The sequence below is a fragment of the Taeniopygia guttata genome, chromosome 1 (genome assembly GCF_048771995.1).
Source record: "Taeniopygia guttata chromosome 1, bTaeGut7.mat, whole genome shotgun sequence".
Classification (NCBI taxonomy): domain Eukaryota; kingdom Metazoa; phylum Chordata; class Aves; order Passeriformes; family Estrildidae; genus Taeniopygia; species Taeniopygia guttata.
Genome location: NC_133024.1, coordinates 112,869,953 through 112,897,828, shown reverse-complemented (window position 1 = coordinate 112,897,828; position 27,876 = coordinate 112,869,953). Strand labels below are relative to the sequence as shown.

At 44.1% G+C, this 27,876-nt stretch overlaps 1 protein-coding gene across 7 annotated transcripts; it reads left to right on the top strand.

Annotated features, from left to right (window-relative positions):
• Nucleotides 1-117: 117 nt before the first annotated feature.
• Nucleotides 118-25,045, top strand: KCNJ15 (potassium inwardly rectifying channel subfamily J member 15). 7 transcript variants are annotated; one of them, XM_030284198.4, is made up of 3 exons: nucleotides 252-275; nucleotides 513-586; nucleotides 22,899-25,045. In XM_030284198.4, the coding sequence occupies exon 3, from the start codon at nucleotides 22,915-22,917 to the stop codon at nucleotides 24,043-24,045; it is 1,131 nt and encodes a 376-aa protein (XP_030140058.4). In that variant the 5' UTR covers nucleotides 252-275; nucleotides 513-586; nucleotides 22,899-22,914; the 3' UTR covers nucleotides 24,046-25,045. The 7 variants fall into 7 exon arrangements, with proteins under 7 accessions (XP_072791911.1, XP_030140058.4, XP_030140052.4 ...); XM_072935810.1 differs by lacking the exon at nucleotides 513-586 and having other exon boundaries at nucleotides 118-275; XM_030284192.4 differs by lacking the exons at nucleotides 252-275; nucleotides 513-586 and adding an exon at nucleotides 310-512.
• Nucleotides 25,046-27,876: the final 2,831 nt, after the last annotated feature.

Sequence of the window (27,876 nt, the reverse complement as noted above, 5' to 3'; positions counted from 1 at the left end):
ATCAGCCTGGCTGAAGTTTCTTCAAAGATTAACTGGCTTCTTTAGAAGTAAATCAGTTTCCTCTGAAGCAGGTATTTGCTTACCACGTAACTGGGTGCTGGAAGCTGTGCTGTTATAAAGTTTGCTGGGCTCAGCTGTAGATTTCCTTAACACACACTGCTGACATCACTGAGTCTCCTCTTGGACTCTTTTTCTTTTTTTTTTTTTTTTTTTTTTTTTGTCTCTTTCTCCCTCCCTCCCTCTCCTCCCTCCCTCTCTCCAGTTTCTTTATTCAGGTAATTCCAACTCAGGCTTATTTCGACTTGTTTTTGACTGACAGCGAGGGAAGGGAGACTTTCTGAGGGGTTTGTTTTGTGTTGGATTTTTTCTGGTTTTTTTTTCTAGTTTTTTGGGTATTTTTTAAATGCACACATGCTCTATTGAAAAGCCGCCCAACCTTCTATAAAAAAAGATTGTTTGACTTGTCATGACGATAACATCTAGTAAGGAATCTGAACATTGCTCTTTTACAGGTAAGAGGTATTTGTCAAAAATCCATACATGCTTAGCAGTGCTTTGGGAGCTGTGTGGAGCTGGAAGCTAAGGAGTAGGTGCTTTTCCTATTTTTTTCTATATTTTGGTAGTTTAAGGATTTAGAAACTGTGTGTAAGAGAAAAAAATGTTTATAAAATTGTGCCTTTTTCTGGATTTTGACGTAGAGGCAGTTCAGCAGTTAAACAAAAGCTGTCACGCTTTGGTCTTTCCACTGATGTAAAGCACTGAAATGTGGGGTTTGTAATGCATGGGGCTGAGATTTTTATATGTTGGGGAGGGGGACAGATCTGTCTTTGTCCCTGTTTTCCTGCCAGGATTTTTTCCCTGTAGAAATCCAGGGTGTTGTTTAGAGTGTTGGAATCAGAACTTTCAGCCAGTTCTTGCTCTTTTTTCCAGTGCAGAAATCAGTTTTCATTGGCGTGGCGGGAAAACCTGCCTGGAACTTTCTCCTGTCCCTTTTACCTTTGTGTGTAAGAAAAGAGAATGTCAGTTTTCTGTGGAAGGTGTAAAGAATGTAAACATGTCTGAGTTGGAGAACTTTAGGCATTGTCTTCCAACTTCTGCCTGTGTCTTCACACAACTTGTTTTCGACAGCTCTGGCTGTTCCTCATAATCACAATCAAAGCCCGTGGTGCAAATTCCCCTCTATTTTCTACTGCCTCCCTTTTTATTTTCACACTGGGATCGTGCTGCAGTGAGAGTTGCAGATAAAATCTCTTTTTCTCCATGAGGTGCTGGTTGTGAAGAGGAACAAAGCTGGCTTTCCTTTCTGAACCACGAGTATCCACAGCACTTTTAAACTAACCTTGTTCCCTCCCATATTGTATTTAAAAGCATTTCCAGGGTCTTTCTGATCACAATGCCTGTGTATTTACCTACCAAGTCTGTGTTTTCTTGTGATTTTTTTTTTTTTAATTGAGGAGGAAGGAGAAGATTTGCTGCTAAAGAAATGTCTTCTTTATTTCCCTGGTTGTAAAATGTCACAATGCTCTCTGCACTCCCTAATAACCAGCTAACAGGAGGGAGCAAGCAAGCCTGGAGTGTAACACGGTGCTGCTTGTACAGAACAAACTGGCATCACTTTTATAAAGCAGAGTTGTAGACCAGACCAAAAACTTCCCCAGGAATTTCATCCCAGTAAATGAGGCATGGCCTAGAGACAAAAACAGCAGCAGATGACTTGGGCTTCAGTCTTCCAATGTACATACAGTAATTCTGTCTGTTACTTTTTATAGAATTTTAAATGAAAGCAAATAGTTCTTTTTTATCCTAGCTCCTCATGCAATGAAGCAAACAAGCCATTAGCCCACAGCCCTGATTGCAGCTGAATTTTTTATTGATTTATCCAGATTTCATTAAAGCTGTCTGGAATATTATTTCTGCCTCCTGTCCTGTTTCCCTCTCCTCAGACACGCAGTCCACAGAGACAGGCTGTGTTCTTTGGGAACAGGTGGAGACCAAGGCTGGGAAGGACCAAGGAAAACAGAAATGTTACTGTTTTACATGCTGAACCTCAGAGTATTTTGAAATAAATTCTGATTCACTTTTCCTCAAGGTAAAACAAGGCAGGTTTTGGGATGATGCTTTTTTTTATTTGTTTGCTTGATGGAGGGAGAAGTCTTTACCATTAGAGGAACTTTATATGTGTATGAAAATTATAAAAATCATTGATTATTGTATGAAACAGTTAAAATCAACTTTCTAAATTTACTAGGAAGGAATTTACTAAATGCTAACTATCTGAAAGCTAAGCTGTCCTTAACCCCTTGGGGTGAGAGAAGTCATAAATGCCTTGAGTGACTTATTACAGGCTTGAACATCATTTCAACATTCAGTGTGTCTGGATGTGTTTGTTACTATGGCAAATTGGAGTTAATATGGCAATAGACTTGGTGCTAATATGGCAAAGAGCTTGGTGTTCAAGGACTTGGTGTTAATATGGTAAAGGGCTTGGTGTTAATATGGCAAGGAATTGGATGTTAATACGACAAAGAACTTGGTGTTAATATGGTAAAGAGCTTGATGGTAATATGGTAAAGAGTTTGGTGTTAATATGGCAAGGAAATTGATGTCAATATGGCAAAGAGCTTGGTGTTAATAGTGGAAAGAACTTGATGTTAAAGTGGCAAATAACTTGATGTTAATGTAGTAAAGGGCTTGGTGTTATTAAGGAAAAGAGCTTGGTGTTAATATGGCAAAGAGCTTGGTGTTCAAGGACTTGGTGTTAATATGGTAAAGAGTTTGGTGTTAATATGGTATAAAGTGGCAAAGAATTTGGTGTTAATATGGTAAAGGGCTTGGTGTTAATATGGCAAAGAGCTTGATGGTAATATGGTAAAGAGTTTGGTGTTAATATGGCAAGGAAATTGATGTCAATATGGCAAAGAGCTTGGTGTTAATAGTGGAAAGAACTTGATGTTAAAGTGGCAAATAACTTGATGTTAATGTAGTAAAGGGCTTGGTGTTATTAAGGAAAAGAGCTTGGTGTTAATATGGCAAAGAGCTTGGTGTTCAAGGACTTGGTGTTAATATGGTAAAGAGTTTGGTGTTAATATGGTATAAAGTGGCAAAGAATTTGGTGTTAATATGGTAAAGGGCTTGGTGTTAATATGGCAAGGAACTGGATGTTAATATGATAAAGAACTTGATGTTAAAGTGGCAAATAACTTGATGTTAATGTGGTGAAGGGCTTGGTGTTAATATGGCAAAGAGCTTGGTGTTTATGAACTTGGTGTTAATGTGGTAAAGGGCTTGGTGTTAATATGGTATAAAGTGGCAAAAAAATTGATGTTAATATAGTAAAGGGCTTGGTGCTAATATGGCAAAGAGCTTGGTGTTAATATGACAAGGAAATGGATGTTAATATGGGAAAGAGCTTGGTGTTAATATGACAAGGAACTGGATGTTAATATGGCAAAGGGCTTGGTGTTAATATGGTAAAGAACTTGATGTTAAAGTGGCAAATAACTTGATGTTAATGTGGTAAAGGGCTTGGTGTTAATATGGCAAGGAGCTGGATGTTAATATGCCAAAGAGTTTGGTGTTAATGTGGCAAAGAGCTTGGTGTTAATATGGAAAAGAACTTGGGGGTAATAGGGTAAAGAGTTGGGTGTAGATGTGGAAAAGAGTTTAGCAAAAATCATGTGCATGTTCCTGGAGGCAGCAGGGAAGGACCAGCTCCCAAGGACTGGCTGTGCATGAACTGAAACTCCTGCTCACTCTCTGCCTGTCTCTGCTGTGCTGTGAAATGCACGTGGATCCATCACCAACCAGAGCATCTCTGCCTCCTCCCAGGAGCAGGGAACTGTCCTGTCTGACCAGGGCAGGAAACTGTCTCTGTGTGGCCAGCACACCCTGGGGTTCACAGCAAGGCAGAGGTTGTGGCCAGGCAGAAAGGGAACGAGACGTGACAGGAGTGAAGCTTTAGGTGTTATCACCCTTCACTGGACAAATATTGCTTGGACGTGAAGAGGGATTTTTGGGATAATCCAGCAATTCTGGGATAAAACTGCAGAGTTTTTGGACCTCTGCAGTTCTTTACACCCACTGGGGAAAAGGGGGTTTGGCAAATTTCATCTTCCAGCAGAACTTTCTGCAAAGTTTCTGCTGCCTCTGGTGAAAGTGAAGTGCTGGGATAAGGGTTGGTCCCATCTAAAATCATATTTGGCTCCTTTCTGGTTGGGTTTTCTCATGGAGATCCTCAGCTGGATTTGTCTGTGCTCAGAGAGCCCCCTTCTCTTTGTCATGACTCAAAAATCATAAAATAAAATAAAATTTGACTGGGACAATAGTACAACCTGATCAGATTAATTTGATCTCCATTGTTTTAACTGAGGGGTTCCACTGTTGATTCTATCTGGTTTCACATCATGAACTTCTCCTTGTCTAATATTAGCACTTTTGCACTGAGAATATATGATAAAAATAGTTAATCTGTTCAATATATTACCATAAAGTTGTAGGGAAGGAATATATTTAACAATGCACCTACTTAGATGACTTTAAAATATATATTCTTAGCACAAACTTCTTAGATGAAGATAAAAGGGAAAAATATATCATGATCAAAATTTCATTACCAAAATTTCCCCTTTTCCTCTCTGGAACTACACAGAACATATAATAAAAGAACATATAATAAAATATATACAAATAAAATAAAACAAAATAACCAAATTAAATAGGATAAAATAGAGGTTTGCATTTAAACCAGTGAATATATTTTCCTGGTTAAATGATTTCAAGTTTAATTTTCAATTTCCCAAGGAAAATGACAACCAGACAAATGTTTTTGTGATTTTTCTGAACTTGTTTGTAAAATTTCCCCAAAGTTTCCCCCTTGTTTTCTGCTCAGCAATGATCCCTCCAAGCTGCCCACCCTAACACTTCCATGCCAGCTGTTCTTTTCTGAACTCTCTCATCCAAGCAAACAGACTTTGACTTTTAGAGAAGACCAAAAGTGTATCAGCATCTGGGAGGAGGTGTTGGAGTTGCAATCCTGATTAATTGCCTTATGCAAATGGCAAAACTTTTCACAAAAAAGTGTGATGAAAACTAGAAAACCTTTTAAGGCAATGTTTTATTTTAGCCCTACATTGAGTTTGGTTGACTGGCACAATTAGTGGCACTTGGTGGTTGATCTCTGGACTGTTTCCAGCTTAGTATTTTTAGATTAAAACCTTTTTTCCCTAAAAATAGAAAATTATTATAAGAAAATTAATTGTTGTAAGGGAGTCTGTTTGGGTTCCTGGTCCTTGAAGTACTTTCCTACTCTGTTCTGTTGTTGCAGTCTAAAAAATCCACAAAAATTATCCAAAGAAACTCCAAATCATCAAAAAAACCAAAAAAAAACCAAAAAAGGCAATGAACCATAAATATATCATTTTGAAATAGAAATGGATACAATTGAACTATATTTTTGAGCAAAAATTACAAAATTTAGTATTTACTTTTTTTCTTGTCAGAATAAAATGTTCAAACCTGTGACTTGATCATGACTCAAAATAATACTTACTGCTAATAAATCTCTCTGCCCTTTTTTAAGGTCTCGACCTGGGAACATAGAATCTTATTTTAAGAAAATTTCTTTGGGTTTTTTTGTGCAGAAAGGCAAAAAGACACATTTCAGTGGGGCAACCCCAGTGATTTATCCTCCTGCTGTTGCTCAGTGTGGGGTCCTGCCTTTGCAGGGGTATTTTTGGTTGATAAACAGTGAAAATGCTTGAGAGGACACCATGCCTTTAAATGCTTCAATGCTTTACAATCACAAGAAATGCAGAGAAATACAAGAAATTTGTTCACCACCCAAGATATCCCATAAATACTGAAAATACCTTAGCAATCAGTAACAACCTTTCTGTCCTCACAAGAAACTATGATTTAAGCACTTTTCTACATCAGCTGAAATATTTAGAGTGATATCTGCAAAAACAGCAGGAAGAATGACCAGATCCTTATTCCCCAGCCTCAAAATGAAACAGTGGGCAAGAATTTGCTTAGTTGAGTTTGTAAAACTCCAGTTACATAACAGAAATTAATCGAAACTGCTCCTGATCTTCAGCTTTTCTCACCTTGAGGCACCACAATACTAATATATATTAATATTATAAAATATATAATATATTATTATATTATATAATTATATTATTGTTATATATTTTGCCACCAAATAATTCTGGTTCAGCTTTTTTGCTCTTTATCAATTGATCACTGGCTCCGATCTTGCTAATAAATGGCAGGTGACCCTGGTGAAAAGGAGAGGAGGATTTGAAATCCCACCACGAAAAGGGGAACCTCTGAAAGAAGCAGCAGTGACAGAGGTGTAGGATGTGGGTTGTTCATATTTTCACAGAATTCCCAAAATCGCTGGGTTGGAAGAGACCTCCAAGATCATCGAGTCCAACCCAGCCCCAACACCTCAACTCAGCCCTGGCACCCAGTGCCACATCCAGGCTTTGTTAAACACACCCAGGGATGGTGACTCCACCACCTCCCCAGGCAGCCACTCCAGAACTTTATTACCTTTGTTGTAAAAAACTTTTTCTTAATTCCCAACCTGTATTTCCCTTGGTGCAGCTCAAGGCTGGGACCTCTGGTTCTGTCAGTGCTGCCTGGAGAGAGACAAACCCCACCTTAGGGTTTTGGAATTGCACAGACAAAAACATTGAGCGTGATGGTGGCAGGGGCTGGACACGAGCCCAGGGGTGCCCAGGGGGGCAAGAGGCCACTGGCAGCTGGGCTGGATGAGGAATTGTGTGTCCAGCAGGAGCAGGGCAGGGATTGTCCCTCTGGGCTGGCTCTGAGAGGCCCCTCGAGGGCTGTGCCCAGTTCTGGTCCTGCAGGAGAGACCTGGAGGGGCTGGAGCGTGTCCAGGGCAGGGAACGGAGCTGGGAAGGGGCTGGAGAATTCCTGAGGGAGCTGGGAAGGGGCTGAGCCTGGAGAAAAGGAGGCTCAGGGGGGACCTTGTGGCTCAGCACAGCTCCTGCCAGGAGGGGACAGCCGGGGGGTCGGGCTCTGCTGCCGTGTCCCAAGGGAAAGGAGGAGAGGAAATGGCCTCAAATGGCACCAGGGACAGCTCAGGTTGGAGACTGGGAAAGAAAATTTCCCTGGCAGAGTGGTGAGGCCTTGGGATGAGCTGCCCAGGGAGGTTTGGAGTCACTGGAATTGTCCCAGAGGAGTCTGGATGTGGCCTTAGGGACAGGGTTTGGGTGATGCTGGGGCTGGGGTGGCACTGGGTGATCTTGGAGGGCTCTTCCAACCCTGATGATTCTGGGATTCTGTGATCATGGATGAGGGAGCCTTTTAAACCTACAGGGTTGATGAATCCATATTTTGGTGAGGGTGGTTGTGACAGTTTCTGTGTTGGCAGGGATAACCAAGCTGACCTGTGACAGGTAATGCCACAGGCAAGAACCTTTGAAACAGAGCAGACATATCCTGCACCCTATTTTAAATTCCTAGATGGGTCATTTTTATGTAAGAAACTTATGAATAATCTTCAGTGCATAATTTGCATTTTTTACAACAACTAAACCATGTGTATGATGGACAGGGTGTGTGATCTCACCTGGGATCCCACACAGCACAGCACTTCCCATGGGATTTTACCTGAAAGGCTTCAGCAGTACAACTCAGACTGACCTGTATTTATTTAGGGTATTCCAACTTCAAATGCACACCTGTACCAGGTAATTAACATGTGCAAGTCTCATCCTTCCAGGAGGAGAAGGGTACCTCCACCTGCACTGCAAAAGTTGATTTTCGTGGAATAAATAAACTTAGCAGCTTTCAAAAGCTCTGGCCTTGCTATTAGAAGTGCAAGGAAAAGACAAATTCAGCTGTCTAAAAGTTCAGCATCTGGTCTCAGGTAATGGACACATCCATCCCTCAAGGTATCCCAGGTTTCTATCCTGGAAAAACGAGTGATTCCAAGGAAATAAATCACTTATTATCCATGCTGAAGCTGAATGTAGCCTACAGTCAGAACAAATTATTTCTCACAGCACAGCAGGTCCTCAACACACTTTGCAGTCAGATGAACAAAGAGGAAAACTTTGGATCTGCTGTAAATTATTTCAGATCTAACAGTGAAGGACACATGGGAGGGACTTTATGGGTGAACACAATGATGGGGAGAAGCTTGTGGAAGTTGTATCTCACACAGGTGGATTTTCAGGATGTGGGAATTTTATTTATGTCACATGGGAAGCTATTGTGAAATGGGAGAAGTCTAAACCAGGAAAGGAGCAAAAAAAAAACCAAAAAAACCAAACCCAGGGATTGATTTGAGGACAAAGAGGAATGAGATGCCAACAAAGAGCAGAAGAAAGCAGAGCTATGAGGGCCATGGCAGCAGCTGTGGAAAGGTTGGACTGTGACCTTTAGGGGTATAAAGAAGTGAAAGATGTGTTTGAATTAATGAAGAAAAAATTAAAATGGTCAAAATAGCAGAAAATAAATAAGTTTGGTTTTTTTTTTATCCCAGAATTTTGGAGTGGGTCAGATGAGAAGGATTGTGAGCAGGACTGTTGGGAAATGTTAATTAATAAACTGAAAATCTGGACTGGAAGAAAAGGTGGATTTTGAAGATGCTGTGGCACCAAGCTGCCTGTAGAACAGAATTCTGAGATGTGCAGAAAATGGAGCAAGAGAACAGCTTTTCAGAAAGAGTTTTTACTTTGGGAAAGGTTGTGTTTAACAGGGAATTGAGGAGTTTTCTGCTTTGCCACTGATCTGCCACCTGGCAGGTGGAGTGGCAGTCCCTGGACTTTCAGCAGTGCCATGACCTTAACCCCTTCTGCAATTGGAGATATTCACAGCCCTGCTCATCTGCTTTTTGCAACCACTTATCTTCAGCACTCACCTACAAAATATGAATATGTTCAAACAGTACTAAAATAGAATATAAACAGCACTAAAATAACACAGAAAGTTCTACCAGTTACACATTTCCCATCAAGTGTGTTTTCCAATGAAAATGGAGGTTTTATTAAATATTACAGGAAAAGTACAGAGGGTTAGAGATCAAAAAGGTTGATTTTTCCACTGGAAGAATGGTCTCTTGTGGGAGATGCAGTTGATTTCCTCATTCCCCAGTTATTCTTTGTGCCTAGACTGAATTTCCATTGATGCATCGAGCCTTATTACGAGGCAACAGAAAATAATTGGGGAACGGTGGTATTTTTTTGTTCTCATAAATCAGGCAGCTTGGAAAACATCAAAGTGCCTCCTGAAACCCACGGCAATCTGTAAAACTCACAGAAAAACAAGGTAGAGGAGCTGCTGAGCGTTGTAAAAATAAGTTTGCGGTGTCTTGAGCGCAGTCGGAAAAAATTCTCGTCGGAGCAGGAACAATGTTCTATTCAGCCCGATGACTCCAGTGATCAAAGCTGGACCTTCCCAACTGTAAAAGATTGCAGGAGCTTTGGAGATGACATGGGATCAGAAAGGAGCAGCCATAAAGATAAGGGATGTGTAAATAAATGAGGAAATCAGGCTCCTTTGAGGGTAAGGAAACGCAGGGGCTTTGAAAAGCAGCGTGAGATTTTTCTCTTGTTTGGGCACATTATCACTGTTTTTATGGAGGTTCCTAAGAAACTGTGAGGAAAAGAACAAGGAGGAGGGAATTGTAGTTGTGTTCCCAGATGCCAACAACCAGGACAGGCTGTGTCCCTCCAAGTGTCACTTGTCACCAAACCAACCCACATGGTTCTTACAGTTGGCTGGGACTTTTCAACCAGAAGCCTTATGGGCTGAACATGCAGGTTAAGACAGAAAAAAAAAAAAAACCACCAAAAAACCCCCAAAAAACAAAAAACAACACAACTTTGAACAGTGAAAAAATTGTGTTTTGGCTTTGTGGAAGCAAGATGTCACAATCTGTCACTCCAAGGAATGTTTTGTTCCTCACCTGATTTAAATGAGGTGCACGCACACACGTCTGTGTAAATCTCAAAAGGAAAGGCTTAGTTTTGGTTTGGACAAACAGGCAGGATGACCTTTTTATGTTTTGTTGTTTTGTTGGGTTTTTTTAATTTTGCCAGAAAAATTGAAACTTTTTTTTCTTTTTTCTTTTCCCCTTTTTTTTTTTAAATTTTGTTTTGATATATCTGGTTTGGCAAGTAAATCCAAAAACATTGATGTGTACTTTCATGCTATTTCCTCCCTTTCTGAAGCCACAGTCTCTGCAGCTGACTGAGGGGTCTGTGTCATGGAAATTGGCAGGGATCAAGCAATTTGGGAAAGCAATGAGGAAAATAAAGATTCTTTTCCCTCTGATTCCTTGGGGAAGGACACAACAGAGCAGGGCTGTGTAACTTCCCAGTCAAGAAACTCAAGAAACAACTTCTTCTTTAAAAAATTACCAATTTTTTATTCCAATTTTTACAGATATACGAGTGACAGTAAGCTCCTATGCAATGTTAGCATGTTGCTGATGGAAAGGATAAATAATTAACCTGGCCAATTTTAATTTCCATCACCTAAGAGTGAAGGGATACAAACCAGCCCACGTCTTTAAATCCATGGGCTAATTTCAGCTTGTCTTGGCAGGTGAACAGAGGCTTCAGAAATTATGTTCCAACAAGCTCCAGGAAAACGGGGAGCTCTGTAAGTCAGAGAGGATTTATTAATGCCTTTCCTGAGAAGAGGAAATCAAGGAGGACCAGGCTTAATCAGGCATCAGAGAATCCCCATGGAGGCCAGGGAAATGGAAAAGGCTTTGGATGGAGCTCGTGTGCTGCTACAGCCCTTGGTCCACCAGCTTTCCCCAAGTTCAAATCCAAGTTGGACAGGATTTGGAGCAACCTGGAGTAGTGGAAGGTGTCCCTGCCATGATCTTTAAGGTCCTTTCCCACCCAAATCATTCTGGGATTCCATGAATTTGCTGGTAGCCCAAAATACCCAGTTAAAGGACACGACTGAAGAAATTTCCACTCGGAACCCCCCAGTGTTTCTCACCATTAATGTCTGATTTTCTCTCAGCCCTCACCTAAAATACCAGAACATTCAGGGGTGTTAAGTACTCCATATGAACAGAATGGAGTTTTACCAACCAGCAGCTACTTTTGCTTCACATTTATTAATTTTTAAATCTCCTTGGCACTCCACAATTCCTGCTCAGAAAGCACTGGGGCTCATAAACCTTAGGAGGAAAGCACTCCCATGGAGAACACTGAGGTTCTTTCCTATTTCTGCTCTGAAAACACAGGTATAACTAAATTCTCCCTTCTCCTCCACGTGGTTCCCCCCCTAAAATGTTCAGGAATGGAAAAAAGAGCATTTTTCCACTCATTGCAATAAGAGTAGGGAGGCTTGGCACATGAGTGAGCTATGTACTGGAATTTGGGTGGGTCTAGGAAAAAACACAGACTTGAGTGGAAAACATATATGGGTGTGTGTGTATGTGTGAGCAAAAGCCTTTTAAACCTTAAATTAACCACATCCATGGATTGGTCAGGAGCAAAATTAAATTAAAAAAAGAAAAAAAGAGAAAGCTGCCCTGAAACAAAACTTTTGGGCAGTGCTGAGGATAAGTAACCCTACACCAATGGGGAAGTGTCACTGATATCTTTAATTCTCACCTGACCACCTCAGGGAAGCAGGTGAAAGGCCCTGGTTTGTACATCAGCCCAGAATTTTGGTGGTTTAGATGACCCCCATGACCACTTCTGGCCCTCTGGGAGCTGGTGAGGGGCAGCAGGGTTGGGACAAGAGTGGGACAGGGATGGGGACAGGGTGTGTGAGCCCCAGGGTGAGCCCAGCACAGCTTTGGGAGGTGTTTTTGCAAAGGACTTGGCTCTGAGAGCACAGGCCCAGGTGGTTCCTGGTCCCTGTGGATGTGTCCAAGGCTGGGCATTTGAGGAAATTATTTTGTTCCAAGATCTAGAGACTTTATTCAGGGAAATAATGGCCCAAAGGGGGATGTGTGTGGAAGAAGATGCATCCACAAGTGACTTTAGATAGGGCAGAATCTCCCACATCAATGTTTTAGATTTGCAACTGCTTGTGCTTTATAAAATTGGGAATCACAGAATCACAGAATCTTCTGGGTTGGAAGGGTCCCACAAGGACATCAAACCCAATTTTTAAGGTAATGGCTCCCAACCTTGGTGTTTTTAGCACCAGACTCCAACCAGCTGAGCTCACACACCATGGAATGATATTTTAATAAAAAAGTACTTTAATAAATACTTCTAAATAATAAATAATAATATTTAATAAATACTTTAAAATTTTAATAAAAATATTTCAGTAAAGTATTTTAATGAATCTCTGACTTCTATGTAAGTGCACATAAATGTTTGCCCGTGCAATATCCCATCCTGAATCTATTGGACGCTACTAAATTTTCTTTCCAGAATTTAAAAATTTATAAGTTTTGTTTAGGTGAAGTAGCTTCTAAACATTTGTTTGAGATGAAGCAGAGCTTTTTCTCCATTTATCAGACCTTGACAATCCAGGGAAATGGGTGCTTTATGCAATTTGAAATCTTTGTAGTGCGGACAAAAAGGGGTAAGAATGAACATTTTTGAAGATGTTATGCCCCTCTAGAAGAATATTGTCCACAATTGCTGTAACTCACTGTAAAGCAATTAATTATAAAAAAGTAAGTCAGTTACATGTGCCAGTAACATCATCTGTGCTTTGCCTAGGAGAGAAATACATCCAATTTTTACATCCAATGTAAAAATAATTTAGGTTTGGGTGAGAGAAGTGGGTACTTTGCCTCATGGGCTGCATTTTGTCAGCATGAGAGAAGAGTCTCTTTTTGAAAACATTTTCCACAGGGTGAACTTGTTCACACAGGCAGGGCTATTCTTCATAACCAAATAACTTCCTGAGAAAATCAGCTTGCAACAAGTTTTAAGATGGAACCCTGACAAACCCATCCTTCTTTCTTGGAAACGTGCTTTGTATGATGGCAAACATCCCTCCAAATTCACTGCTGTGTCCTGGCCACACAGAGATGACAAAAATTTGGATTATTTAGCGGGCTACTCTGTATTTATCACTGCTCTGCCTACATAAGGCAGCACAGATCAGCTACAACAAGCAGGTTAAAAGGATCCAGGATTTTTTTAATAGGAAAAACTTTACTCCAGTAACAGCATCCACCTGCCCGCTGGGTGAAAGTGTGCTGTCTCCCCAGTTAGATTTGATTTTGTCCACATTAGAAATAGATGAAAAAAAGGTTACCAGTATACACACCTTTAAATAAAATGATTTTTTTTCCCTTACCAGCTTCATGGCCTTTTGCACCCTAACATTACTTTCAATACTATTAAGGTTTTTAGATATTTAAAAGGCACAGGAATTAAAATTTTTTTTTGGTGGAAAACTCTTCTCATAACTTGACATTTCAGTGTTGAGATTTAATGGCTGCATAGAGAATGGAAAATGATGAGCAGGTTTATCTCTGCAGAGTCTGTGTGCATAATATTTGTGGGGTACTCACAGGGTATGAAAGCAACTCTTAATGAGCTCGTGGCATGGGCTAAAGGAGAGCTGTGATTTACTGGAAATGTGGTTGGTGGGGAGAAAGCAGAGCAAAAACTCTGCCCCAGCACCCTGCAGGGAGCCTCACCCCCACGGCCACACCTCCACCCAGCTCTGAGAGCGCCCTGGTGTGCGTGGTGACTAATTAAAAACAAACCCCAACTTGACTGGGACACACAGCAACCAACTGGCACCACAAACTGTAATTAAAAAGAGAGCTGCTGAGCCCCAGGATGTGTTCCTTTCCTGGTAGGGGTGGGATACAGGTAGGAGATGATGCTCTTGGGCTGCTGCAACCTGGGGTCTGATGGTGGGTTTGGGGCTGAAAAAATAAAGAGGGGCAAAACCCGTTGTAAATTGTCTGCTCTGACTGGTTTGAAATGCCCCTCTGTTGCCTGATAAATGTTTTCCCTGTCTCAGCTGAGAGTCAGGGAGAAGCACAGCCCCGGGGAAGGCAGCCTGCAGCTGTTTTAGCCAAATTTTTGAACGACCAGCAAAGCGCTAACTTTTCTCCCTGCCATGACTTGGCATGCTCCTCTTCATTTTCAACCACCTGCTGACAACTGAAATTAAAAATCCAGAGGAAGTGTCTGGTTTTGGGTTTGTTTGCTTGCTTGTTTTTAAACAAACCCAGATTTTTATTAGGCCAAGAAATGAATTTGGAGGGAAAAGGCAAGCAAACAAGAAAAGAAAGCAGAGCAGTTTTCTGTTCCACTAACCCCTCTTCAGCTTTGAAACAGATGCAGCAAATTTCAAACCAGCTGCAGACTGGCAAATCAGTTGCTCTGAGTTTGACTCTATTATGGTTATTGCTATTATTCAAAGTGATGAAGTGATGGGTGAGTAGTGGGAGGTTTAAAACAAGGTGCGGTCCTTTATCTGCTGTGAAGGAAGGAAAGCAAACACTTGGTCAGCCTGTGGTGAGCAGGGAATGACAGTCTCAGCAAGCTTATCATGGAATCATAGAATGGTTTGTGTTGGAAGTGACCTTAAAACCATCTCATCCCACCCCCTGCCATGGCAGGGACACCTTCCACTGTGCCAGGCTGCTCCAAGCCCAGTGTCCAACCTGGCCCTGGGCACTGCCAGGGATCCAGGGGCAGCCACAGCTGCTCTGGGCACTCCCCACCTGTCCAGGAACAATTCTTCCCTCACATCTGACCCTGCCCTCCTTCAGCTTAAGGCATCCCCCCTTTCCTGTCCTCGTGAAAAGTCCCTCTCCATCCCCCTTTAGCAACTGGAAGGCTCCTATAGGGTTTGTCTTGCAGCAGTTCAGTCCAATCCCTTTGTTCTCCTGCTGACCTGGGAGGGAATTCCCTTCCCCTTGAACTTCCTCCAACATAACTTCAGCAGTAAATGGCTTCAGACTAATTATTATTTTCTATCTGCCTATTGAAGCTGCCACACTGTGACAAGAATACTGAAAGAAAACACAAACACCCCTGATTTGGGTACAAAACCATGAAACTCCTGGCACATGTATTCATATAGGAGGATTTCAGCCAGGTAGTTTATACCAGGCAGTATCCAAAGAGGAAGAAATCAAGGGAAAACATGCCTTTGGGGCAAACAGCTCACCCACCTTGAGCCCAGCTCTGGAATCAGACAAAAACAGGCAGCACCAGCCTCTCTGGGTGCCTTTTCCCTGGGAGCTGTGCTCCAGAGAGGTGGCCTGTCCCCACTCTGGGATGGGGAAGGCAGCAGGAGCTGTGTGAAAACACTCACCCAGCAGCCAGAGCAGCTGGCTGGCCAAGGGCTCGTTCCCAAAAAAGAGGAATTAAGTACTTAGGAAGGACTTAGGTAGGCCTGAGTGGACTAAGTGAAAAACGATTCTGCAGAAAATCCCTGCCCAGCTCCTGTTTCATGCTGGAATGTGTTCAGGTGTCTCCATCCCTGACCCTCACCCTGCTGGATGCCCAGGAGCGCTGAGTTCAGGCATGCCACAAAGCTCCACATGGATTAATTGATCTTGTGGCTAAGCAGGAAGAGCCAAAAAATGAGGCATTCCTTGGCTTGTCTTCAATCTTCTCCCAGCACATCCTCTGCTCTCCTTCTCCACCTCCCTCCTGCTCCTCAAACCGTGTGGCTGCTGCCACTTGGGTTCCCAAATCTGATCCTTGGAGGTGAAGCTGAGATTCCTCCTTGAGTCTGAGGCTTTGGTCCCACATTTGTGACTGACAAGGAGCTGGGGGGATGGGGAGAGGACACCTTGCACTAAATGAAGCTTTGCAAAGTTTGAAACCACAGAAAACAGAGTTGTTGCTGCCTGTGGCAGGGGGCTGGAATGAGATGACCTTTAAGGTCCCTTCCAACCAAACCCGTCTGTGATTCCATGACTCTCTCATGTGATGGAGAGGTCAGGAATAGGTGGTGTGAACCTACAGGGATATTTTTGCTGAACACAAAGCATTATGCAGTCAGCTACACACCTGAGGTGGGGTAAGCACTCTTGGTTTGGAGCTTTTGATTCAGAGAGTGGGAAGGGGAGAGAAATGGGATACAAAACAAAATGAGGGAAAGCAGGATAGTGAGGTACCCCTTGGGGTAAAGAGAAATACCTCCAGGGCGGAAGAATCACTGGATTTAGCTGTTGGAAGTCCCCAAGGTCATCCTGGAAGGGGAGAGTGAAGAAATAGTGGCTGTGACTGCAAAACAGGACAACAGTTGGCATTGAGCTCTCTGAAAGTTTAGTCCTGGCTTTGTAGTGGCTGCTAAACTCAACTGGGATGGGAGATCAGTCCTGTTCTGGCCCAGCTTAGTTCTTTCTCTGTGCTGAGGCGTTTGATGTTCCCACAGCAGCCGGAGATGGAACTCAAAGTGGAAGTGCAGGGTGAGGGCTCGACAAGCAAAATGCAACAGTAAATGTCCCTTTCAGCCTTGCAGAACAGCTCTGGCACCCAACTTCCCAGAAACAGAGAGGGCAAGATCCCAGGAGTCTGTTCAGACTTGTCTGTGTGGAAAGAGCCAGGGATGGTTTGCACAGCAAGAATGAGGAAAGGGTTTGTGGGTGGGAAGAGCATCACAGCACGGGCAGGTTCTAAATGTTTAGCTGTGCTCTCCCAGTGTTTGAAAAGATTTTGGAGCAACAATGTGCCAGCCAGGGAGGCATTCTAAAGTGTTTTGTATTGTGCTGCTGATGAAAACCCATCCATAAAAAAAAAAAAATTTAAAAAGCATGACAGGTTTCTGGGTAACCTTTCTGTCTTTTTTTTTTTTTCTTTTTTTTCTCCTAGCTGTGCAGAAACCATATTGCTGAGCACAAAAGGGAGAGCTTCATGATGTGGGGAGTTTATTTATTTCTTCATGAAAGAACACTCCTGTGTACCTGAAGGATGTGCATGCCCAGGCCCCTGCCCATCCCCAGAGCCCAGGGCAGAGGCTGGAGGGCAGGATTTTGGGAGGGAGGATGCTCACTTGCACTGTGTTAACTGCTCACACCCTTGCAGGATGTGTTTTTTCTCCCCTTGGAGGCCTTGAGAATCACTGGGAGCTTCTCCATTAATTGAATAAGCTTTGAGTCATCTTTTGTCTCCATTTTGCCTTTTTGGTTGTTTTTCTATTTCTTTGCATCAGCGTCATTCAAAGGCTCCTCTGTGTAAATCCATAATTACTGCAAAGCCTTGCACCCTGTCCTGGGGAACAACAACATTCCTGGACAAATCTCCCTCAGAAACAACACACATGAGACTTCTCCAGCTTTCATTCATCTTCCATGCCCAGCAGGTAGAGACAGGTGGATTTGGGTTTTTGCTTCCTTACCACTGCTCTGTGAATGGTTTTTGCCCTGGCCCTGCTGTGAGGGATGTAAAAACCATCTCTGGCTTTACCAGTGCTCCCCTCAGCCCTCTCTGCGCTGTCCCAGGATGTAACTCTGCTTCCACCTGCTCTGGGTACCCAAACTGGGAAGAGTGACCACTGCCAAACTGGGAAGAGTGACCACAGCCAGGGCTGCTCTGTGTGATGGGCAACACTAAGGTGGCAGCTGAAGGCAGAAATTTGGGAGCTGATTTTGACTTGAGGGTATATTTACGGTTCTCATGCCTTAGTCTTTTTGTGAGAAAAGCCAAAAATGTGTGAGTTCAGCTTTTCAAGCTTGCCTGTCACCACTCCCTAGTGAGGGAAGGGCTCCTTTTGGATCCTGGGGTAGCAGTGTGCAGCTGTGTGGCTGTGCCAGAGGCAAGGAACCCTTTTCCAGCCTCTCCTTCCCTCCCTCCACTCCTAGGAATTCCACAGCCCAGCCACTGAGGAGGATTTTGCTGGCTGACAGTTGCACAGCATAACCTGGTGCACAGCCCAGAGGGAGGAGGATGTTCATGCTACGCAGAGCACTGAGAATTCAGGAGGCACTTTTGTAACCTACTGAACCACATCAGACCTAGGAAAGATCTGAAGATTATGCAGCCCTCCTCAGTGTTTTCTTTCCTCACCCCTGGCTTTTCATTTTTTTTTTTTTTGCCAAGCCTGCTAATGGTTTTTTGTGCTGCTTGAAAAAACAGCTCAAGTTCTGCCCCCGTATCGGAGTGGCAGAGAAGCATGCGTGAGGATTTGCTCCAGTGGCAAAGCCACATCTGACTGAGGAAAAAAGCAAAAAAGCAAAAAAAAAAGGAAAACAGCTGAGGCCCTTCGAAACAAGTCATGCTCCTGTAGGCTTTTAATCACTTGTGTCTGCCAAGAGAGATCTTGCACAAGCAAAGCTGGCTCCATGCAAGAGGAGCATTTTTGTGTGTGTGCAGGCTGGCCCCGGCTCCCTGGTAATGTGCTCCCTGGAAGCAGTGGCAATGTGCTGCTCAGATCCCTGGCTGCTGGAATTACCTTAATGGCAAGGTATTCATGCTTGCTGCTTTGGTATGTAGCTCTGTGTTTTATTGACTTGGTCTGCGCTGAACTTGGAGTCTCCTTTGGCTGCTCCAAAAGGGCTGGTGAGGAAAGGAGGTAATTCAGAGGGCATTAGAATGCTAGACAAGCCTGAGACAATTTCATTTTCTTCCTTCTTGAGGTGCGTTGCCTTAACTCTGCTTCAGCTCACTTTGATTTGCAACACTTTGCACTTTGATTTACAACAATTAAAAGTAATTTATCAGTGTAAAATCAGGGAACAGACAAAAGTTGTTCTTTTAATTTAAAAATGTATATTACTCTTATTATTTAAGCTTGTTTGCTCATGTTAACTTACTGTGCTAGATGTGCTTTGGGATTTAGAGTGAGCATAAACCAAACAAACCAAAGTGTTTTGGCTGAGGTGCTGGGGTTGATTGTCAGGGCAGAGAGTGTGAGGTGCCTCTATAAGATGGGAAATAGCAATGCAGGTGCTATAATGTGGATTTTTACACACACAGACATCCATAAATAATCCATTTTGGGATATTATAGTGGTCACTTCACTCAGGAAGCAGTGGGGAAGTGGGGGCGAGAGAGAATCCTCATCTGAAGGATCCTTTTTCTTCTTTTTTCTACTGATGGTTTCATCAGAGTTTCTTCCCCCAAGTGATTGCTGCTGGCTGCTGCCAGTGATAAGGGAGGGGAACAGAGGCAGCGTGACAGATCCTCTCTTCCCATGTCACTGTGGCAGAGAAGGGAAGTATTTCTGCAAGGAAAGGAAGCCAAGAGGAATTTCCCTGTGGAGGAAAAGAGCACTAGAGGAATTCAGGATCACACAGGAAAGAGTGATGTGAGAGAAAAAAAAAAAAAAAAAAAAAAAAGGAAGCAAATCAACACAAAAAATACCCTGCCACCAAAAAAAGCACCAGGATTTGGCTGGGATCCATTTCAGGAAGTGGCTGTAAAGCTGAGTAACTTTGTCACAAATCAAGGGAGGACACAAAAGATGATGAGGGAGCTCTGAAAAAGCCTCTTTCACCTATGGCAGACTCCAAAATTTCCTGCCCTGCCACATGTGGGGATCAATATTACACATGGGACAGGGTAAATGGACAGTGAGCAACAGCCTTGGCCGTGAGCTGGAGCAGCCTGGAGTGTGCCAGACTTGTCCAGGGCTGCACCAAAGCTTCACTTCTCAGCTTAAAACCTGAAATGGCAAATTTTACAACTGTCCCTCTCTCTATTGGGGCAGCCCAGCGAAGAGACTTGAAAATTCCTTGAAAATTCCCATCTTTTGGGGGGAACTCTTCTCCTGTGGCATTTTGGGGTCGTGTCCGTGGTGCTGTCCTTCAGCAGGTCTGGAAATGTGGGAGGCTGCTGCAGTTTCAGGATTCTGTTCATTTGGGGCTCTTGGACAGGGAACAACCAATTCCAGGGCAGAGCAGAGAGAGGGCAAGGACTCTTACCATACCCCTGGGAGGGTGGGCAGGCCCTGGCACTGGTTTTCCAGGGAAGTTGTGCCCTGGATGCTGGAAGTGTCCATGGACAGGTTGGACAGAGGCTTGGAGCAACCTGAGACAGTGGAAGCTGTCCTTGCCCATGGCAGGGGTGGCACTGGATGGTTTTAACTTCCATTCCAACCCAAACTATTCCATGATTCTGTTGTTATTCCCACTGCATCCCACACACATGTCCCACACATCCCTCCCTGCTGCAGGATCTGGGGTGTCCTGGCTGTGGCAGAGCCATGGTGAGTGTGGAGAGCTGAGTGCCCTTGGGTCATCCCTGACCTTGGACAGGTAACTCTGACCTTGAGACACCCTGCAAGCCCTGTCCCTGCCCCTCCAGCCCAAACCCACCAGCTGCAGCTCCAAGGTGGTGTCGGAATCTGTGGGTATTGGTGATTCCGAGATTGTAGAAAGTCTCTGTCTGTCAGCCCCGCTGCCAAAGCAGAAGCCATAATTCATCTGTGCTGGTTTCAAGGTTGTTTATTCTGTTTATCTCTCACATGTTCTGCTGCCCTGCCGCAGCTCTGTCCTGCAGGGCAGCGTGTGGGGCTCTGCCCTCAGTGGGATGTTACAAACATTAAATACCACAAACTACCTGTGCTGGATTTACAATAACGTGCCAATATCTGTCACCTACGTTGGACAGTGTGTCCCCAGCCTGAACCAAGAGAAAAATGCCAACACTACAGTGAAACATGGAGGGCGTGAAGAAGGAGAAAAAGGACAAGACACACCCAATTTCCTCCATCTTGTCCCCTTTGCACCCCTAATCTAGAACCCTAAAATTTTACTTTTGCACCCGTGTCCCACTTAATTATTACTCTTATCAAACACTCAAAGCTTGTAATTCATCCTGTAAGATTGAAAACTCTTTTCCATGGACAGAGATCACAGACAGTGTCTCTGGGGGCTCTGTCCAGGGGGGTTCCTGACCCCTGCCAGGGTCTCAGACCTGCCAGGGCAGCCAGAGGGAAGCCCTGGATTCCCACAAGGTGGGAAGGTGGAGCCTTGGCTCCATCCCTGTGGCCTCCAGGAGAGGAGGAGCTGTCAGCCCTGGGAATTGCTCCCAGGAGCTCCTGTCCAGTTGGGCTGAGCAGGGGGTGGGATGGGGATGCGCCTCCAACACTGGAGCAGAGATCCCAAATACTTCCAAAAACTCGTTCTGACAGTGTGCAAGTCTAAGGGGAAGGGAGAGGGAGAGGTGTGCTGATTTCAGGGCAGACTTTGTGCATGTTTTAAATCCATGTCCTATGCAGGGAGAGGCTTGGTGTGGGGGAATGGAACCTCTTCCCTAAGGAACGTGCACTTGCTGACAGGTCTCCCTTTAGAGGCTGCACAGATTTACCTCCCCCTGGCAGCAGTGCTGGGTTTGGGTTGGCCTGAAGAGCAGTTGCATGTACAGTCCTCCCCAGCCCCCACATTTCCTCCCGTTGTTCTTTTCCAGATCACTTGAAGGTTTTTTCCTGTTTATTATCCGGACATGCTGCGCTCTGTGTGTTGATTTGACTGTCACATAAGGAATCTCCTACTGGGATCATGATGCACTCCTTTCTTACATAAATATATATCTGTGGCAATGATTCAGAGCTGTGGAAGAGAAATGTTGGTGATTAAACCAAAACTGGAATGAGCTATGGTTGTTAATAAGGGCTAAGTTTAATTACCCTTTCCCAGAAAACCTGCAACAGTGTGATGAGTACAGTCACAAACAAAAAATTCTCCTTAATTGACATAACAGGAAAGGTACTTCAGTGAGCAATTATGCTGATGTCCTGGGCTGGCACATGTGTGTCCCACAAATATATCTTGTACTTCCTGCAAAATTCTTTTAAGTAGCTATAAGGAAGACATTAATTTTTTTTTTCCTTTTTTTTTTTTTTTTTTTTTTTTATTTTCCAGCAGTTGGCGAAAACTAATCACTGACTTGGAGGCTCTTTTTGAGGAAAACAATGGGACAAAACAATGCCTTTTTGTGAGACCTGCCAAAGCACAAAGGATGCATGGGATGTTTTTTTTCTTTGTTGCTTTTGTCAGCAGGAAGTTTTGTTGTTGGGAACGACTATAACATGCACTGTCCTTGCTCTACGTAATCTCTGTCTGGTCCTGTGAGCTGTGTCCTGCTCTGTGCCTCCTCCAGCTGGCACAGGCAGGGCTCTGCCTCACCCTGGGGGCTCTGCCCCGCCCTGGGTGCCCGCACTCTTCCTCTCCATCCAGGCTGGTGCCCAGTAAGCAAATCCAGGAGTCGGGTGCTCCAATGATTACTGGGGTCGTGCAGGTCAGGGCCCACGTTTAGAATGCTGACTTTGTGAATTATTTTCTTTTTTAAAATTTTTTTCCCCTCCTCAGACAGCTTAAAATGTGGGAGTGCTGTCCAGTGTAGACAGCTTCAGAGTGTTGCACCCAGGTGTAAATATTGCAGACCTCGCCTTTGATGTGCTCAGGTCTGCTTTGTTTCCCTCTAAGCTGGTTGTAGGTTGTCACAAAGAGCCAGATCCGACTGAGTAAATCACTTGTGGAAGTTAATTGTTCCCAGTGAAAGCTGGTCTGGCTCATTCTGCCTCTGTCGCAGGAAGGGACAGAGGTGGTGAGCTGGATCTGCGTTCTGAACCCAGCGACTTTAATTCTGATCAGATGTCTCTCTTCAGGGCATTAAAGAAAACCTGCTCACTAATCAAAAAGAGCCTCTTCTCTAGAGAAACGTAAGGAAAAAAAATATATTTAATGCCTTTTACAGAAATAAAGTACTGATATAAAATTTCAGCTTTGACAAATTTCTTTTGCATGCTATCATAAAAGAAACCTACTTCTCTGTACTTGGCAGGCACCAGAATCAAAGAATGACTTTTTTCCTGGAAAAAAAAAAAAAAGAATATCAAATTATTTGTGATGTCAGATACTGTACAGTGGTAACTTTATATTCCAGCTGTTTTTATTCACTGCTGCTGTGTTTCGATGATGCTTGTGCTTCTCTCCATCAACATTTTCAAATACTCCTCAGAGTCGGCTCTGTCTTCATGAAGCTTTCTTTTCTTCTCTCCCCAGGACTGAAGCAGTGAGGATGGAGCCCACGAAGATCAACATGTCCCGTGTGCCCCTGGTCAATGGCGGCATCGACAGCGCCATGCTCAAGGCGCACAAACCCCGCGTCATGTCCAAGAGCGGCCACAGCAACGTCAGGATAGACAAAGTGGATGGCATCTACCTGCTCTACCTGCAGGACCTGTGGACCACAGTCATAGACATGAAGTGGAGGTACAAACTCACCCTGTTTGCTGCTACTTTTGTCATGACCTGGTTCCTCTTTGGGGTGATCTACTACGCCATCGCCTTCCTTCACGGCGACTTGGAGATGAACAAGTTCTCCCCGAAGCGGGAGCCGTGCGTGAAGAATGTGGATTCCCTGACTGGGGCGTTCCTCTTCTCCCTGGAGTCCCAGACAACCATTGGCTATGGATTTCGTTTCATCACTGAGGAGTGTCCCCATGCCATTTTCTTGCTTGTGGCCCAGCTGGTCATCACCACCCTGATTGAGATCTTCATCACAGGTACCTTCCTGGCCAAGATCGCCAGGCCGAAGAAAAGGGCAGAGACGATTAAATTCAGCCACTGTGCTGTCATCACCAAACACAATGGGGAGCTTTGCCTGGTGATCAGAGTGGCAAACATGAGGAAGAGCCTCCTGATACAGTGTCAGCTCTCTGGGAAGCTTCTTCAGACCTACGAAACCAAAGAAGGGGAGAGGATTCTGCTGAACCAAGCCAGTGTCAAATTCAACGTTGACTCCTCTTCGGAGAGTCCATTTCTCATTTTGCCTTTAACCTTCTACCACATTTTGGATGAAAGCAGCCCTCTGAGAGACCTCACACCTCAAAACCTCAAGGAGAAGGACTTTGAGCTCGTGGTGCTCCTGAATGCCACGGTGGAGTCCACCAGTGCTGTCTGCCAGAGCAGGACTTCCTACGTCCCCGAGGAGATCCACTGGGGCTACGAGTTCGTGCCTGTGGTTTCCCTCTCTCCAAATGGAAAGTACGTGGCGGATTTCAGTCAGTTCGAGAAGATCAGGAGAAGCACAGATTCTACTTTTTACAGTATGGACTCTGAAAAGCAAAAGCTGGAGGAGAAATACAGGCAGGAGGACCAAAGAGAGAGGGAACTGAGAACGATGTTGTTACAGCAGAGTAATGTTTGATTGGATGGACAAGCTATTCTGAATAATCCTTTTTCTGCAAACTGAAAAAGAACACACTTTCTGTGCTGTGTGTCTGCTGTGAAACCAGAAGTGAAGCCCTTTTCAGGATTGTTTCCTTTTCAGTCCTATTTCAGCAAACAGCTTTGGTGTACAGTAAATAGACCCCTTTGGCTGAGTTGTTAATCAAGTATTTTGTAATTAGGCAGGATTTCTTTGTTCCCGATCATGACTTAGCAAAATTGGGTTTGTGTTCAACCTCTGCCTGATGCCACCACTGAAAGCAGACACGCCACTTTCCGTTTGGAAAGTGAAACTGGACTCACTGTGCTGATTCCCTCAGATATTTATTTGACGTGGTTTTACTGTGAACATGCAGGGACAGCACGCAGCACTGCTAGAGGAAAACATGCTCCTTTGAAATACGTATCTTTAAAATGTATATTCTCCTACCAGGGATCACCTGCCTGGGGATTCCTGGCACTGAAAGTAAGTTGATTAAAGAGACAGATGGTTGGATGTGGGAAGAGCTTCAGGGAGGGGTTAAACTCCTTCTTAAATCTCGAAGGAATGTGACAGAGCAGTGCTGGGTGGTGGGGAGGAACACTCGCTCTCTGTCTCTGCTGCTTGTTCTGTGATTGTTTTAGGATCACTCACTTTTTTTAACCTTGCTAATGCCTGATTTATATCTGATAGCAAAAAGGGGAGACGAGGGCAAGACACACACAGGATCACAGCAGTAATCAGCTAGGGTTATAGCTGGCTTTGAGACACCTGGTTTTTATCCAATGTAAATAGTTTGTAACAGCAGCATAACAATACAATTCTACAGATTGCTTGCTTTGCTCCGGACCGTATTTAATTTTGGTTAAAAGAAAGCTGTGTAATGTCTGTAGACAATATTTACTTTTTCTGGCAGCCATAAAGGACAAGCATTCCTTTCATCCAAATCAATTTTGGTCTACTAAAACCATTCCATTAATAAATGAATTTAATTTGAGAAGTTCCTGATCTCTTTGTGGCATGGGGAGAGGGTGAAGTACCACGGAGATGTTGAAAGAACCAAGTGCTTGAAGGAGGCATTTGGCTCTGGCACAGAGCCCTGGGAATTCTGCAGGTCACTGCAGTGGCCAGAGGACAGGTGGCAAACCAGGTAGCACTGGTGTCCACGTAGCATCTCTGTTATAGAGGCTTTTTTAATGGGAATTTGAAATTATTCTGAAATTATTTTTAATGGGAATTTGAAATTATATATCACTTTGGCAGCTCTCTGTGTTCTAGAGATTCTGCTCCTCTAAAGCTTTGGCAAGGAAAAGCTGTTTTAAATGGGTCTGGCCTGAGAGCCACCAAGGCTGATAATGATGAGAGGATGGGGGGGTTGGAACCAGATGATCTTTAAGGTCCTTTTCAACCCCAAGCTTTCTGTGATTCTGTGATTTTTAGCATCATTGCACTTTTTTTTTTCACCAGTACTGTGCTGAACTTCCTGGCACGGTGTGGCCTGGTGGAATGCAATGCTGCAGTCTGCCATGCAGTGTTCTATAAAGCAAATAAATCCAGCAAGGAATCAAGCAAATAAATCACCAGGAATGGATGTTGGGATGAAAGGAGCACACACTGCAGGGGCCTGTGGGGTGTCTGTGAGTGGGGCAGGATGGTGGTGGTGAGGAGGGGCATGAGGCACTTACAACTGCTCATTGATGTACATTTTTAGCTCTCCTGTGGGGGAAAGCATACATAGAATCATAGAATCATAGAATCATGGAATGGTTTGGATTGGAAGTGATCATCTCCCACTGGACCAGGTTGCTCCAAGCCCCATCCAAGCTGGCCTTGGACTTGTCCAGGGATCCAGGGGCAGCTACAGCTTCTCTGGGCAGCCTGAGCAATATCCAGGTGCTTGTTTGAAAAGATAAACTTCACTTAATCCACAGAGTTCCTCTACCCACTACAGAGTGAGCAAACTCTCTCCAACCACTGTAGGCAGGGTCTGCCTGGCATTTGTGGAAAGAATTCCAGGTTGTTTTATGCTGGGTGGTAGCACAGGTTTGCAGCCCTATAGAGAGGATGTAAGTGTTTAAATGATGGATTGTTCATTTCAAACTTTCCGCCACTTTTCCTGATTTCTTGTTTCATCACACGCATAAATTGTGTGTGCTCCAAGAATTTTTGCAGTCACTTCATGGATCTGAGGTTTGTGTCCTACAACTCTAAGACACTTTGGGATGAAAGTGCACAGGTGTTTTAACTCTTCATTTGCCAAGCCCTAATACCCATGTTTTGATAAACAAACAAGCATCCCTATTTTTTTTTATCCACATAAGGACTCAGATAATTCCTAAAGTAATTGTCACAGCTGTGTATTGACTATAAAACAACTTCATCAACAGCAAATGAGCTGATTCTTCTCCAGAAACATCTGATGGTGACCTGATCCCTTTGTACACCAATCCCAAAGCTCAGTCACTGTGTTCCAGTCATCAGATTATCTTGGAAGGAAAAAACATCTTAAAGCAAAAGCTTTGGAAAAAAAAAGAAAAAAGAAAAAAAAAGAACCACAAAAATTGTTTTCTCTGGGATTTTGGCTCTACAAGGAGAAGAGAGAAGGGAAGGGAAGGGAAGGGAAGGGAAGGGAAGGGAAGGGAAGGGAAGGGAAGGGAAGGGAAGGGAAGGGAAGGGAAGGGAAGGGAAGGGAAGGGAAGGGAAGGGAAGGGAAGGGAAGGGAAGGGAAGGGGGAAGGGAAGGGAAGGGAAGGGAAGGGAAGGGAAGGGAAGGGAAGGGAAGGGAAGGGAAGGGAAGGGAAGGGAAGGGAAGGGAAGGGAAGGGAAGGGAAGGGAAGGGAAGGGAAGGGAAGGGAAGGGAAGGGAAGGGAAGGGAAGGGAAGGGAAGGGAAGGGAAGGGAAGGGAAGGGAAGGGAAGGGAAGGGAAGGGAAGGGAAGGGAAGGGAAGGGAAGGGAAGGGAAGGGAAGAGCAGTTTCTTTACAGAAAAAAAAAAGAATAAAGGTTCTCCACAACTCCTGACAGGAGGGGCAGTGAGGGGGGGCTGGGCTCTGCTGCTGTGTCCGAAGGGAAGGAATGAGAGGAAAAGACATTAAACTCCTCCAGGGGAGGTTCAGACTGGATATTGAAAAAAAGTCAGAGAAATGGTGGTCAGGCCTTGGGATGAACTCCTGGGGAGGTTTGGAGTCACTGTCTGTGGGAGTGCTCAGAAGGAGTCTGGATGTGGCCTTGGGGACAGGGTTTGGGGTGATGCTGGTGCTGCTGGGTGATGGTGAGACTGGATGATTTTAAGGTCTCTTCCAATGTTGTTAATTCTATGAAACCACTGGAAACCTTTTCCAAAATAAAGACTAATCTTCATTAGCCAGTGAGAGACTCTACAGCAGTGTTATGTACATACATAAAATTAACATTTATTGACTTCAGCTTGAGAAAGCAGCCTTGCTCTGGAATGAGCTGATGTTTTCCCTCCTGCTGTTGTGCAGGTGTAACTTCCACTGCCCTTTTCAAGCCCAGCAGGGCAGCAGTGGGGCAGGATGATCAGCAGCAGTGGGAAAATGTCAGGACACGTGGATCTGATAGGAACCAGCAGCAAAGCACCACCTCTTGTTGCTTGTGGCAGCCTCAGTGCTGGGGACTTGCCTTGCCTGAGAAGGAATGGGATGGGGAGCCAAAAGCAAAACTTTGGTGAGCATCCCAAAGCTGCCTCACCCATGAGCAAGGATTGCTGAATCTGAATTTAAAATTTCAGGGTCTAAAGAAAGCAGTGGAATCCCATTGCCCTGTGTGAGCAGAGCATGAATGTGTCTAAAAAGTAAAGCCTCTGTTTATTAA

What these genes read in the sequence shown, in the direction of transcription:
- KCNJ15 (XM_030284173.4), top strand. Translation starts at nt 18,233, where the DNA reads ATGCAAGAGGAGCATTTTTGTGTGTGTGCAGGCTGGCCCCGGCTCCCT. An exon ending in TATTCATGCTTGCTGCTTTG is followed by an intron (nt 18,376 to 22,898) that starts GTATGTAGCTCT and finishes TTCTCTCCCCAG; the next exon opens with GACTGAAGCAGTGAGGATGG.